Source organism: Epinephelus moara, chromosome 12 (genome assembly GCF_006386435.1).
Source record: "Epinephelus moara isolate mb chromosome 12, YSFRI_EMoa_1.0, whole genome shotgun sequence".
Lineage (NCBI taxonomy): Eukaryota > Metazoa > Chordata > Actinopteri > Perciformes > Serranidae > Epinephelus > Epinephelus moara.
In genome coordinates, this window is record NC_065517.1 from 21,783,279 (window position 1) to 21,799,053 (window position 15,775).

The 15,775-nt window shown below is 38.8% G+C and overlaps 1 protein-coding gene across 1 annotated transcript; it reads right to left on the reverse strand.

Moving 5' to 3' along the window:
* Nucleotides 1-1,253: 1,253 nt before the first annotated feature.
* Nucleotides 1,254-14,418, reverse strand: nfkbie (nuclear factor of kappa light polypeptide gene enhancer in B-cells inhibitor, epsilon). Its single transcript, XM_050058413.1, has 6 exons — nt 13,671-14,418; nt 8,634-8,736; nt 5,860-6,070; nt 5,229-5,317; nt 4,227-4,475; nt 1,254-2,198 (listed from the first exon to the last, which is right to left on the reverse strand). The coding sequence occupies exons 1-6, from the start codon at nt 13,988-13,990 to the stop codon at nt 2,130-2,132; spliced, it is 1,041 nt and encodes a 346-aa protein (XP_049914370.1). The 5' UTR covers nt 13,991-14,418; the 3' UTR covers nt 1,254-2,129.
* Between the last annotated feature and the right edge of the window lie 1,357 nt (nt 14,419-15,775).

Here is a 15,775-nt window from a genome sequence, read left to right on the forward strand (position 1 = left end):
AAAGATACACCTAACAAAAGAAGCCGACAGGAAACAATGACAAGAACTCAGGTGTTTTCATGTAAGAGCTCTGTCATGAGGTGCACACATTTGTTTACCGCATGGATTTATGATAGGATGTGTGAGCTGCAAACAAATCATTAGTTATTTAGATTTAAAGCAACGTATTTTTACAGGTGAGCTCATTAAATCACTTAACCTCTACTTTTACAGGTATCAGACACTTTAATGCTTTTAAAGATCTTTTCAAGGTCATTTTTAACCAGATTCGTGTTTCTTATTCAAGGAATTGAAGTATAAAGTTAAGTATATATGTGGCTCCATGCAGAGGTAGCTTTTATATAGGAATATGGTCATTAGAGGGAGTTAGGTTAATCTGCATTTTGCCAACAGGTAAGTGCAAGTAGAAAGTAGAAAGACAGTATCAGGTTCAGTGGCAGGTTTAAAGATTTGTGACATCATAAATGTGTAAGACATTTTACGACTTTTTAAGGCCTTATACTAAGAAAACTTAATTAAGGACAATTCAAGACTTCTAAGAAAACTTAATTTCAGACATTCTAAGACTTTTTAAGGCCTTACACTAAGCAAACTTAATTAAAGACAATTTAAGACTTTTTAAGGCTTATACTAAGAAACTTAAAGACAACTGAAGGCTTTTTAAGGCTTATACTAAGAAACTTAAAGACAATTGAAGGCTTTTTAAGGCCTTACACTAAGAAAACTTAATTTAAGACATTTTAAGGCCTTATACTAAGAAAACTGTATTGAAGACATTTTAGGACTTTTTAAGGCCTTACACTAAGAAAACTTAATTTAAGACAATTTAAGACCTTTTAAGGCCTTATATTAAGAAGACAATTTAAGACCCTTTAAGGCTTTATATTAACACATTTTAAGATTTCTTAAGGCCTTATATTAAGAGAACTTAATTTCAGACATTTTAAGACTTTTCAAGGCCTTATACCAAGAAAACACAATTTAAGACATTTTAAGACTTTTTAAGGCCTTATACCAAGAAAACATAATTTGAGACTTTTTAAGGACCTGTAGACACCCTGATAAAATTAATATTGCTTCTGTCTGTTTGCACGTCTGAAAATCTTTAATGCTTTTTGGAAAACGTGAGCTAACAGTGCAGAGCAAACCGTGGATAACGTTCATCATCTTGTGTGGTGCGTTCAGGTGTCACACAGATCACTGATGCTCTTGAACACAGATTAAAATGAAAAGAGTGCACTGTCCAGTTAGTTTTCTCCCATTTTATTACAAAATAAACAAACTGCTCATATTAACTAGACAGGGCTGTGTAATTACAATTCAGGAGTAGAGGAACAGTTTACAGCAGATGAAGGATAGGAGGAGATAAATAGAGAAAACTGCTTCACGACATGAAGAAGCAAACCTCAGAAATCAAAAGGATAAAGCTGCATTTTGTGTTATATATTACATTTTTATATGGGCTATCAGTTTTCTAACAAATACAAGGGATGTGATTAGTTTGTCTCTGTACAATTGCAGGTCTCTTTGGGACACAGTTTACATTTAGTAAATTGAATATTAATTTTAATCTGCCTGATTGCATCAAAAAGTTTTTCTGTGGCTATAATTAAAGGCCACATGCATTAAAAAAAATAACAAAAACATATTACAATACAAATACAATCATTGCACCGATAAAGTTTGAGAAACTGTGAAACAAAGCAATTTGAATGTTCAATTCCTCGCCCACAAAACCAGGTGACATGTGACAGAGAGGTAGAATTATTTATGGATATTGAACATGTTGAAAGAAAAGTTTGGCACTGTCATTGAGGTGGTGTTTGTCCCAACCCCTCCAGAGGCATGCGGAAAGAAGCAGAATTACTGAACCAATGACTCAGAGACATGGATTTTTTTTATATCAGGCACAGAATCAAGAATCAGGAAAGTAAACTCTATATGGTGTGCATATTTGTCTAGATAATGGATAAATACAGGACGAATCAGAATATACTACAAATTAAGGCACTATTCAACAAGAACTTGAGCTCAAATACAGCTTTTTTTTGTTTGTTTTAAATCAAAATGTTCCAGCCGCAGTGAAGCTTCAGACAATTACAACACTGTTGTTAAGCCTACGATTCAGCTCAGAACTTCACACTGACCACCGACCTCCCCAAGATCTGGATGTCATCAAAGGGAAATAGAGCCAGGATCTGAAAGACAAGGAAACAGAAAGTCAGATTCTGCTGATACCTTCCCTAACTGTTCATGGCTTTCCCCACCAGATGATGGGAAAAGCAAAATATCTGACACACAGTATTAAGTTTAAGTATTACAGTTAAAGTCAAGGAAGTAAAGGTAACTTGAAAATGAATGCAGTTTAACTCTCATCCCTCCAGCTCACAGCACTGAGACATTATGAAGAGTGGAAACTTACAAATAAGCCTCCACAAAAATAGCATTTTAAGTCTTGTGTGTGATTTATTCTTCAGGGATTATACTTCGGGATTTATCCTGGCTTCATATGAGCTGAGGAAATCTCCACTCATTGCTAGGTTAATTTATACAATGTAAAATGCCATAGGCTTGTGCTAATAGCGTTAGCATTATGTCCGAATAAAGACAGGTGTTTGTCTGTGAATGCTGCGAGTTATAGTGAAGCTGATTTGTGCACTTGTGTTTGAAACTGTCGCAATTATGCCATGTTTAATGTGTTTAATGTGTGTTTTGAATCAACTGAACTTTACAGCACTTCACAGAAACCTTCGCCGCCAACTAGTGTTGTGGAGGTGTAACTGCAGAGTGACACAGACACACCACTGCACAAAGCTCACAAAAGGTGTAGGCAACGTGCGTAGGCTACGGCGTAAGGTCTGCTGCATGAGTATAAATCCCGCTTAAGGAAGATCGTGCCTTTGCAGTAGCTGCTCCAAAGCTTTGGAACAGCCTTAAACTGATACTTTTTTTTTTTTTTTAAAAAGATATTTTTATGGGCATTTTTTGCCTTTAATTGATAGGATAGTGAAGTGTGAAAGGGGGAGAGAGAGAGAGAGAGAGAGGGAGAGACATACAGCAAAGGGCCACAGACTGGAGTCGAACCCGGGCCGCTGCGGCAACAGCCTTGTACATGGGGCGCCTGCTCTACCACTAAGCTACCAATGCCCCAAACTGATACTTTTAAGACAAATCTTAAAATGTACATGAGTTTCAATGGCCGTTGGTTGTTTGTAGTGATTTTAATATTTTAGTATTTTCTAATCTTTTTTACGTATGTAATCTTTGTCACCGCACTTTGGTCAACTGCACTTGTTTTTATATATATTTTTATATATATAACTTGATTTTGACTTTGATTTAAGGCAGGGTAGATTTAAGACTTTTTTATTGCCACCTGAAGTAAAATTTAAGACAAATTTCACAAAACCAAAACTAAAAAAATAAAACATGAACTGACATCAGTTACTTAGGGTTAGGGACAGTTTTGCACAAATGTTTATTGTAACATAAAATATGATTTTGTTGGTAGGTTTATGGGCGATTCTGTCTTTATCACTCTGCATCTGGGATTCCACTGCCTTGATTCACATCGAGGCGAATTTGGAAAAACTTGTAGCATAAAATACCCTGAGACTTGTGTGCAAAATCTTGTACCAGATTCAGTCACGCAGAAAGATCTTGGTTAAATAGCCCATTCTCATTGAATTTGCACATCCCTGTGTCATCCAGGGAACATCCGGGGTTCTGCTGTCCTTATCTGATTTTAAAGATTTTACAATGCAGCGTCAGAAAAAAATAAAGGTCCTGATTCATAAAATCGTACTTCCCATGTCAAAACATTTGTAAGACTTGTAAAAGATTGATTTAAGCCATTGTTTTACTAATAAGGCTCTTATTTTTAGATGAATTCAGTGCCTTTTAAGACTTTTTAAGCATCCACGAAAACCCACTTTGTGTGAAACAAATCTCATGAGAAGAGAGTATTAGTCCATCCTTCACACTTTACATGCATTTTTTGCATTTACTATGTATTAATACACATTTGATGTAAGTATTTCTGGAAGCAGAATAGTGGGTGTAGGACTGACTCAAATAAACTGCAGTGGCTGTGTGTATATTGTTATAAGGGAACATGCCAGCCTCACTGATGCGTCTCTGTGGCACAAAGGAATAAATATGTATGTGGTGGTCCATCTCTGCCGTTTCCACTGATGTACCTTTAGCTGTCAATCACAAAAACTTACATCATCGTTGCCGTCGGCCAGATCCAGCGCTGTTTCATCCTCCATGTTTCGCAGCATTGTGTCCGCGCCAGACTGGCAGAGGAGGTTGGCGATGTTGGCGTCCTGTCTGCCCACCGCGAGGTGCAGGGGCGTGCAGCCGTTGAACATGGCGGCATCCACGTTGGCGCCTCTGCTGAGCAGCAGCTTCACCGATGTTATGTCATGCAGCTCAGCGGCGAGATGAAGAGCTGTTTTGCCACTGGTTCCTTCCTGCCAAGGGTGGAGATGGAAAACAGACATAAGAGGAGCTACACACATTTCTTTTAAATTTGCATCTGCAAGCTTGACAGAAAATGACACAGTAAGCCACATAATAAAACTAGTAATAATAATAATAATAATAATGATAATAATAAAGAGGATGTGAGGCACAGTGATATGTTAGGCCGGTGATTTAAACCGAGAGGAATGTCTGGGGTAGTTTCGGGACTGACTGCCATGTCCCCTTCCATCAATAGAAAGTTAAGAGAGGCTGGCCAGCCCCGGCCTAATCATATCTCAAATCTAATTATGTCTCCATGAATCCTGGAGGACGCTCTGAGCTCAGCTCATATCACTATCAGCATAGCACAGGTGCAGCAGATTTATAGACAAGAACACAACATAAGGCCAGGCGCAGTAAACACAGTTTGAAAGGGATAAGTGTGATTATAAATACTGGCACATTGCTGGATCGTATGAAGGATACTGGAGGGAAACCCGACCCAGATGCTAATTAAACAAACTGTAATGTTTTCATCCTCTCCTCCACTCTTCCTCTTCAAAACATATGTTCAGAGAGACGGTTTATGATGTGTTGCTTAAATGTGACGAGCTGCAGGTGGAGGTTTGTCATCAGGGGCAATTTGAAGCATTAAATTACACAGAAACAAAACTCTAATACTCGTAAAGTAGCGCCTTGTTATTAATAACTATAATAACCCATATGATGCAGTGAAGTAAGGAGTCATGTCACAGACTAACCTGGATATTCAGGTCTGCTCCCTTGTTCACCAGGAGCTTGATAATGTGATGTTGCCTGTTCAGTGCAGCCAAGTGAAGACAGGCGAGACCTGCAAGTACAAACCTTGTTTGAAATGCAGAACACGAGGTCCATTTCAGGTCAAAAGAGACTGAAAAATTAATTTTAAAAAGTTTTGTTTTTTTCAATCTAAGACCATGAAGAAATTCAACCATTGAAACTGCTGCTGCATCAAAACAGCGCTGTGAGACCAGAAAATACAGCCTCACACTCCCATGTGATTTGTCCCGGACTGCTGAAGCTAGACGGGCTACACTACTCAACATTAACAGATTCATTTCACCTTCGGTGTTTCCTTTAGTGCTATATTGGTTAAGCAATAACAACCAAGTTAATTATTTCCTTTAAAGAGCGGACAGCATTAAAGACAAGTCTTAAATGCACCAGAAGGCCATGTCACATTTGGACACACTAAAACATCTGAGTTGCACAATCTGGGAAGTTCAGCTTCAGCTACCCACGGACAAACAGTCACACAGATGATGCAAACACATCAAAAATATGCCCTTAAATAACAGCAGTAAATTATTGGCTGACGAGGCCCTGCTGCAGTTAGTTGGTCTTTTTTCTCACCTCTCCAGTTCTGGGTCTCGAGGACCGGTGCCAGCTTGCTGGGCGAGACCTCTCTGGTCATTTCGGTGGCGCACTCCGTCTGCCCGTGTTGGCAGGCCACGTGAAGCGCTGTGTTGCCCTCCTGGTCCTGCAGCTCCAGACTGGCCCCTTTGTCCACCAGGTCCTTCACCACGTTTGTGAGGTTCAGGTAGGTGGCCAGGTGCAAAGGGCTCTGAGGATCAACAAAGAATCTTTTAGGTCAGTTATCAAGCAAAAATACCAAATATATAACAGTTAATATCGCACACATTCTTTTTATACTTTATACTGTGAACTTTTGCACATTTCTGCCCAAAGCTACCACTTCTAAAAATATATATTTAATAAAATATATATTTTTTAATACTTTTTATTCATGAACCCTTATTTACATTCAATAAGCGCAGAAACAAACTAAAAAAAAAAAAGTGAAAAAAACATGAAAAGCAGTACATATGGGAAAAAAGAGACAAATATGAGGTTGTGGGATGTTTAAGAAGTTAAAGCAAAATTTCCTACTCTCATTGGCTCAACAAACACACAATTTTCTCCACCTTTTTTCTCCCGATTCTTTCTTAAGTCATATGTAATAGGTAATTTGTTCCAGCAGACGTAAGCATTAAATAGTATGAACAAAAAGGCGAGTGGGTCAGTTTTCTGGAGCAAGTCTTTTGTAACAGCTGTTTTGTAACCTGTTTACTTGCTGCCAGCGAGATCTTTAGTAGATAGGTATCATCTTTACTTAGTCTGTCAGGGATAGGTCTGAGATAAAGGGATGTGAATGTTGTTTGTGCATATTTTTTATAGTATTTTTGTTACTATAGTGTTTTTCTATATTAATGTCTCTTGATTTTTGCAATACTTGTTTTCATTGTTACTTTCATTTTCTCTAAATATGTTTGTGTTATGCACCATTTATACTCCAAGGCAAATTTGTTCTATGTGAAAAACTACTTGTCAATAAACAGTTTTCTGGTTCTAGCTGCTTATATGTTAGGACTTGCTGTTTTCTTCTGATTTGTGACTCTGCAAATTTAATATCTGGATTTTTGGACTGCTCACTTGGACAAAACAAACAATTTTTTGTAGTGAAAAAGACATTTTTTCACTATTCTATGACATTTTATCCACAAAGAGATAAATCAAACAATGTTTAATTTATTGTTCTATAATGACAATGACAGTTATTTATTTATTTTTATTTATTTATTCAACTTATATTTAACCAGGTAAGTCCCATTGAGATCAACAATCTCTCTTCTGGGCAGACCTGGCCCAGACAGCAGCATGCAAAAAGTTACAGCCAAACGACCACACAATAAAAAACATAAAAGACAGAGTTGCAGTCCTTATTACATTTTTTTTATATAGCCAATGTGTCCGTATTTACCACTGTATACAGAGCACGCCCTCAGTGTTCAACACAATGAAATGCATCTCTTTATGGTTGATAGAGAAGCCACCACAGAAATAGCAGAAAAGTACATTTTGAGTGTTTTTCATCATCCTGTGTTGTTGAATATGCACATGCAGCAGTACAGAGACCAAAACAGGACCAATAAGTCATGGCGACAAATTCGTGAGGAGGTTGGTCTGTCAGGTGTGTCCACTATGCGTGCACTCTATATGTTACACAGCTAGCATGCTACAGCTAGCTACACACGACATCAAACTTTCCATTTAGAAAGTCTATCTGAAATCCGCTGCAAAGGCTTCACTTTTTCAGTGAACTCAAAGCAAATTCCTGACCAGGCAAAAAATAAATGGAGCGAAGAGTTTTGCAAACACATCTGAGATCATGGAGGTTCTCATGGGAATGAATGGACTTGCGGCTGACTTACATATGTACACAAAGCCATGTGGAAATGAAGCATTAACCCCACACTGCATTTCCCAGAATGCCTCTAAACAACCCAGAGAGCACAAGCCTGTTGCATTCAGCTGTTGGTTACGTATGAATGAGACCACCAGAGAAATGTTTCCCCTGAGACATTGAGAATTGCACTTTTTGTCCAAAACAAACAAGTGGTTGTGGTCGCACTGTCGTCTGATCTCGAGGTTACTGTGGGTGTAGAATCTGAGATATATGATGGCTTTAATATTTGAATGTCACTTACCATCAGTAAGACTGAAAAACATCTGTGCACCACACAGCAAACTGCACATAATGCATCATCACTGCCTGTTTTCTTAATCAGTATGTAAATGTCTGACGGGGGGGATTTTATTTTAAAACCCTGAAGGGGTACAGAAGAATTCCTCTCCGAGGTCCTAGAATGACTACTGAGAGGAAATTAGGCAACCAAAATGGCTCAGGCTAACTGAGTCACTGCATGAAGTGCTGAGTCGTAGCTTCAGATGTTTCCTTTTGACAGTTCAGTCCGTTTGCTCTGTCTTCACTTGGGTTTCTACACCAGCAACTGACATCTCAAAAGGACTGGAACAATTCCTCCACCCACATCCACACAAGGATACACTCCACAGCTCCCTGTGGTTCCATTTCTACAGGAGGTAAGAGGAGGGGAGTTTCCATTCAAAGTCCCTCATGAGCTAACACAGGAACCACCCACAGTGACGTCCCTGAGAGAGGACGAACTGCCAATAAAGAGGAACAACAGCTCCCTGGAAGTGCTGAGATATAAATAATGCCACTGTTTCCACAATCAAGATACCGACGATGAGGAAGTCACTTTAGATTAAAAAATTCCAGTACAAGCTGTGGTGTGTGTTTGAGGAAAGTGTCACATTGTGCTCACCTGGTATAGATTGTTCTGGATGTCCAGGACTTCTTTTGGGAATAGCTGTATCAACTGTTGGGCGATGAATTCCTCTTCATGGATTATTGCTAAATGCAGGATTCTGCAGGAGTGGCACAGAAAAATAAACATTTTTATCCATTATGCTTGCAAAAACTTGCAAGCTTACTTTATCTCACATTGAGCAATCCACCCACAAAAGCAGTAGTAGAGTAGTGACGAAAAAAAGGCTGCATTTCAACAGGAGACAGTAAATGTTGCCTCAGAATTTTCCTTGGTATTTATCTCAAGTGGCTACCTCGAAATTTAACACCTAGTGGGCTGAATGGCAAGATTTAGTGATTGAGGGGGATTGAGCAATTCAAGATTTTTTTAGATTACATTGTATAGCGAGCTGTTAAAGTACAGTGGCACGTTGAAACCACGTATCAGTAGGTGCATCCTTGGAGGCTTTAGTTGACATAACAAAAACACACTAACCTCAAAACTTGAGTGGGAAGTTGTAGCAAACAAATGTGTGCAAAGAGCAGGAAATGGCTCCGAGCATTAGTGCTTAATTTAGACTTAAGTACAACAACACAAACAGGGCCTCGACTGTGAAAGGATTTTAACAAATTATAGTGAAAGTTGAGCTTCATGTTGCGTCAAACTGCTCAAATGTCAGAGGCTTTATATCAAAAGCTGAAACTGATTTCTGATCACAGAACCAGCAGGAGGATGTTCCTTTATTAGTGTGCTGTGAAACTTATGTTACTGCAGCTACTGTGCTCTGTTAAAGATCAGCAATGAGTTTAAATGTCATTAAACTATTCAGAGACAGACAGTGTGGGATCAAACGCTGCCACAACGTCTCGCTGCGCAGACATTTCATCCAGTCAATGACAAAACTAGAATTCTCATGTTAAATAATACACATTCGTTTTATCTGTGCATTAAAAAGAACTTAAGTGACATGAGTGGTTTGTTGTGATGATGGTATTTTGTAAGCATTAAATCTGCAGTACAGAGAAGCCACTGAATGCAACTATTACAATTCACCCATCATCACTGAAAGATTATATATAAGTGTGTTGTCTGTGTATTGTTGCAATCACAGTGAAATGGAGGGCATAATACTTGTGACTGTTCACTGCATGCTCAATAAATTTTACTTGACTTATCTTGCATCACATTTGCTTTGAATTTTTCACACCAAGAACCCAATTCTCTGGATATTTTTTGAAGAAATGAAAATAAAAAACGACCAGTTTAATCTGAAAATAGCCATGTTTGCATTTACAAGAATAACTTCTTCTTTTAAGTTGAATAAAATCAGCTATTGTTGATCATTCAAAATGTGTCACTTGGACACAAAAAGTACATCAGCAGTTACTCACGATGTGACACAACCAGGATATGGTGACAAAGCTTAAAATTCTGTCGAGATAAACATCATTCTACTTTCTTTTTCTTTCCTTTTTTTGCAATTATTGCGAGTAAACCACGACGACACCAACATCACCAACTCTGTGTAAGTGGTTATGAAACACTGCTCTGACACAACTGAATATTTTCTAATAAGCAGGAACTGGTCATGTGCGCAGAGGTTATGTATGCAGTGAGTCTCTAAATATAACTACAGCTGAATAATTGTTCAGTTGCTTTTTTTGTCAATCGCAGCCTTGCAGGATATTTTATTGAAGACACAGCTTACAACTTCTTGACCTTAACTGTCTAACATTTTTAGGCCTTTTCGCCACCACATTAACAACTTGTGTTTTAAACTCAGACTAGTCGACTAGTCTAAAAAAACACGCAGACAACAGTCAAAATTTAGCGCAATTTAATCTATAAGGTTATTAAACATCTGAAAAAATCATATATTACAAAAGCTGTTTAAAATCGTTAATCAAATTTTCCAAAACCCAAATCGTTTGTTAAATGCCGCTGAAATGTGTGCCACTTTGCACATTATCCTACAAAACATGACAACAACTCACTAAATAAGAGTTATCAAACACAATTTATTGAAAACAATATTCTTAAGGAAACTACTCCTTTTGGAACCGTGCCTGAAAACTGCAAAGGCATTTTCATTGAGTGAACACAATGGTATAAAGTAAGTATAATTTCGATAATAAGTTTAACTGACTAGTATTTCTGGTTGGGGTGGGGTGAAAAATGTATATAGAATAGCATTGCCGTACTTTGTGTAGCAATGCTGTATTGAAAATGTATCGATTTTTGCAAAATGCAAATACAAATTAAACTTTTGGTAGCCTTCTAGAATAATAAAATCAATCGTTTTTTCAGTCCACTCGATACAGTTTTCTTCAAAACAAATATTAAAGTGAGAATGTTTTTCTTACAACTCTATCTTATTAAATAAAACAGATTTTGACAAAGTTTTCTTTGGGGAAATAATAAAAAAAGGCAATTAATTGCAAAACATCACAGTTTATGTTATCACAACACTCAGCATATTGCAAAACATTTAAAAATGGAAAATTTTGTATCGTGATTAAAGAATTGTGATAATATTGCAATTTCTAGTGCAAACTAGTAGGGGTGGTGGGGGAAAAAAATCGATACAGCACAGTATCGCAATATTTTTGTGGGGCATTATCGTATCGTCAAAAAGTGCCAAGTATCATTTTTTTTATGACATAAATCATTAATATGATAAATACAAATTAAACTTACCTACTGGAATATAACAATCAATTGCTTTTGCAGTCCACTAGATACATTTTGCTGCTGCAAAAAAATGACTGAAGTGAGATGAACAGACTGAAAACTCTATCTTATTAGGTAAAACAGATGTTGACAAAGTCTTTTTTTCATGGACACTGAAAAAAGGTAATGAATCGCAGTATATCACAATATGTTTTATTGCAATACTAAGCATATTGCAACATGTTTAAAATCGCAGTAATATTGTATCGTGACTTAAGTATCGTGATAATATCGTATTGTGGATCCTCTGGTGATTCCCACCCCTACTGGCTAGTGAGGGTATCAATGTTAAAATGACTAGGCGACTCATAGTGCACAACCCTAGTGGCAGCCCTTAATATAACTCTAGCCAGTGTGCACCAAGCACAGAGAAACTTCTACGCTCACACACAACAAAAACTTTGTGCTTTTACTGAAATTTTAAACACCTATACACCTGGAAAAAGCTGAACTGAAGGAAAGCTGAGTTAAAATATCTGTAATCCATCAACTGATGATTGAGTTCACTGATGATGTTTCTCACGAGAAAGTATCACAAAATGTCGTTGAATCAGTTCAATGTCACCGTCGACTGATTTAAATATCTGCAGACTGATGGATCTGCCCTGCCAACTCGTCAGCCCTGTATGAGCAACCCTCTTAGTGTGAAAGAGACTTCCTGGTTTGAGTAAGACTTGAATGAATAAGAACTAAAAAATCCCACGGGGGGGAAAAAAAAACAATGTTTGCATGATTCTCTCTCAGCCTAAGCAGCACACAGTGTGTGGTGTGTTTCAGGTGTTTTTTTCCCCCCTCCCAGGTATCTATAGTTAGGGTGTGAGAATGAAACCATGTGGCCCCAACGACCAGCAAGCGGAAATGAAAAGAGGTCAGAGACACAATAACACTTCTACAATGCTGGGACAACATCAATTGCTGGATTACACACCAGAGGCTGCAGGAGTCATTAGCGGGCCCGCTTTCACGTCAAAACAGACTGATGACACGGCAACAAAAGATGAGTGGGTCACAGAAGAAACACGGGCTGATAAGTGTGTGTGGACTGTGTGCAAAAAAGCTGCAGTTTCATTGACTCAAACTGAGAAATGAGCAGCAGCAAACAGCCACTGCGACAGCAACTGACATTTATAGATGTCTGGTGTGATGGGGAAAAAGAGAAAGAAGGAAAGAAAGAAAGTAAGACAGCAGCTAGTGAAGTGTGGGATCCACCAATAAAAACATGCACACACTGTCCCATCCTGATCAACAAGTTTCTTGGATCAAAAGTCATCCACAGTGCTGCTGCTGCTGCTGCTGCTGCTGCTGCCGCCGCCTCACAGCATGTGCTTTGTCTGAGCTGCATGGGGAAGTCCAGGCCTATCTGTTTCACTTCTGTTTTCTCACTGAGAGACGCCTCATAGGAGTCCGTCCACATTCATGACAAGGACAAAGTTCATTACAAAAAAAAAAAGAAAAAAAAAAGAAGGCTGCAGTATCACACCGCTATGAAATCCCCTTCAAAACCAGTATCACAGGAAGAACTGGGCCTCACATTCAATGTCATTTACATTAACTTCCACTTAAAGGTGTTTTAAGTTCATCATCTCCAGTGGATCTCCGTCATGTAAGGTCATTTTTCACGCAAATATTCTCCTCAGACTTCTCAAATGTGAGGATCCACTGCTTTTTTCTCAGTTTTATACCGTCAAATGTGTAGATTTTTATTTTTGGGGGGGATTGGGAGCACTCTGCCAGGGTCAAACACTTGATTTCCTGCATTCTGGTGATTATTTATGCACCATTTTGGCTCTTTTCTGCATCAGTTTGCAGTCTTATGCTGCTTTTCTGTTTTTCATTTGGGTGGTAGGATGCACATGTTTTAAATTTTGAAATCTAGACCTATGTATACCATTGTAAATGACATATCTTTGGATTTTGGAGCTTGTGAGGGGGCATTTTTCATTACTTAATGTCATTTTATAAATAAAACAGATTAAATGATGATTAAAATAATTAATAGTTGCAGTCCTAACCATTAGAGCTACTGATGTTAGAAGAAAGCAGCAGAAAATGGGGATTAAATGCAATATAGTAATGGAAAATTTGAAAATAAATTCGTGAAAGCTAGTAAAAAAAACTCAACGCAGTTTTGTCTCATACTGCAAAAGTATTTCATGTCAGACATCTTATACTGGTGAAAAAGTTGGTCAAAACTCTGCTAACTGGAGGATAAAATGCAAGGCACCATGTTTTAGCCTTCACCCAGCAGCACAGGGCCTTTCAGCAAACCTCAGAAAATATTCATTTTTAAGTAAAAAACTGAGAAAATGAATAAAAACATACGTGTCTCCATCTTCAGTGATAGTCGTGAGCAAGTTCTCCTCCTGTTCAGAGAGTTCAGAGCTCTGTGCTTGCTCCTCCTTGGCGCTGGAGAGCGTGCAGCCCCCCACTATCTCTGACAGACTCTCCACCGTGATGGACGAGGAGCTATACGCCGAGTCCAGGCGCTCCTCCCCGGTAGAGAGCTTGTCCCTCGGCCCGCTGAAGTCGGCGCTCGGCTCCCGGGGCTCCTCCGACTTCAGCATGGAGCGGTACGAGTCAATGCCCGAGTCTGTGCGGCTATCCTCCAGCAAGTCTTCTTTCCTACAGTCGTCGCTCGCCATGGTGAAGGTGGTGCTGCTGATGGTGCTGGTGGCCTCGCTGGGTTTCCCCCTTCCCCGAGTAAAGGCTACTTAGCGGGTGTTGTCGCCGCCCGGTGCTCGGTGATGTGACCGGACTCCGAGGATAGCCGCTTGACACCTGAGGAAACCACCGCTCCTTTGTGAAACCAGAGGAATGAGCCGCTTCGTTTCATGCCACTAACTGATAATACATTATCCTCGGTCACTTTTTAGCGATTATAGATTTTAGAAAAGTTTCAAACTTCAGTACGGTCATTACAAACTTCGTGAAAACGGGTTGGAAACGAGCGAGAAGAGGCAAAGCGGCCGCCCGTCGTCTAGATATCCGGTAACAGCATGAGCTCCAGGCAGAGAGCATATGAGCAATGAAAGGCGATAAGCTGACATGTGAAAGGCGAAGCTGTTTTTGTCACGCGGGGGAATCCCCAGTGCGCGTGAGCAAACACACACACACCCATATACATACACCACGCGCGCGCACACACACACAAACTTCAATTGGAGGAGCGTCAAGGTCCAACCGACAGTCACAGTAACGGCGGAAGCGGGGTGATTTTCAAAATAAAAGTGTATTTGAAAGTACCTTAACCCTTCAGAATCATAAATCATTAACAAAATACAATTAAATTAAATCAAATAAAAATAGAATAAAATTAAATAAAAATAGGATAATTTATTCTGTGTTATCCAATAAAGTGCCCCAGGGAAGACGTTTTTCTATAGGCTGATGCAAAGTTACCATCGCACTGGTTCCCTTCTCAAAAAGCCTATGGGATTTTTCCATTGGATTTTGGATAATTTCCGAAGATAAACTCTGTGGCAAACATTAATGATACTTTTTTTTTTTTTTTTTAAAGATATTTTTATGGGCATTTTTTTGCCTTTAATTGATAGGATAGTGAAGTGTGAAAGGGGGAGAGAGAGGGAGAGACATGCAGCAAAGGCCCACAGGCTGGAGTCGAACCCGGGCCGCTGCTGCAACAGCCTTGTACATGGGGCGTCTGCTCTACCACTAAGCTACCGACGCCCCAACATTAATGATACTTACATGTTTTGTTCAGTAAGATAATCTCCACTTTCATGATTATTGATGTCTAAATGCAATTGCTAGAAGTACAACGCTAACATTAGGCTATAAACAAACTACACTATAGTCGTTTGACCTAAGTCACCACCATAACAAGATTTACAAGCGTGTTTGGCGTGGCTCAGCGTTACATTCTCTGGTCTGATTTAGCTTCTTATTAGCAACCGCCTTTTTCAAGCTAAATAGAAGCGTCAAAGTTCGCAAGTGGGGTATATACTGACATAAGTCTCTCATTATTTCAGGCATCTAACCAAAAACCTGTTAAAAAAAGGCACTGACTTTGAGACGAGGGACCTGTGAGGGGTAAAATGCTAACTCATTTCTGGGTTTTGGGACTCATTCCAGGGGCCCTCAATGGATGTCGAGACTTAATGCAGAAATAGTAAAATGGCAATAAATGGTCTTATGATAACTGTTTTTCAATAAAATGATGCTTTAAAACACATTGCCTCTATATTTTGAACTGTATCTGTGTTATCACGACTCAAAATACACTTGATTTATGTAGTATTCCCAGAAAATAGTATATTGAAAACCTCCTGAGATTAATATTTTTTGTACATAATCAATAGAATACAATATAAGCTAATTATATTATTACTGATATAAATTTAGAGCAGTATTTCCTCATTTAAACAGTACTTCCCTATTTATCATCAGGTGACATTCAGACCCACCGT

What these genes read in the sequence shown, in the direction of transcription:
- nfkbie (XM_050058413.1), bottom strand. Translation starts at nt 13,990, where the DNA reads ATGGCGAGCGACGACTGTAGGAAAGAAGACTTGCTGGAGGATAGCCGC. An exon ending in ATCACTGAAGATGGAGACAC is followed by an intron (nt 8,737 to 13,670) that starts GTATGTTTTTAT and finishes CCACTCCTGCAG; the next exon opens with AATCCTGCATTTAGCAATAA. An exon ending in TGGCCGACGGCAACGATGAT is followed by an intron (nt 2,199 to 4,226) that starts GTAAGTTTTTGT and finishes CTTGTCTTTCAG; the next exon opens with ATCCTGGCTCTATTTCCCTT.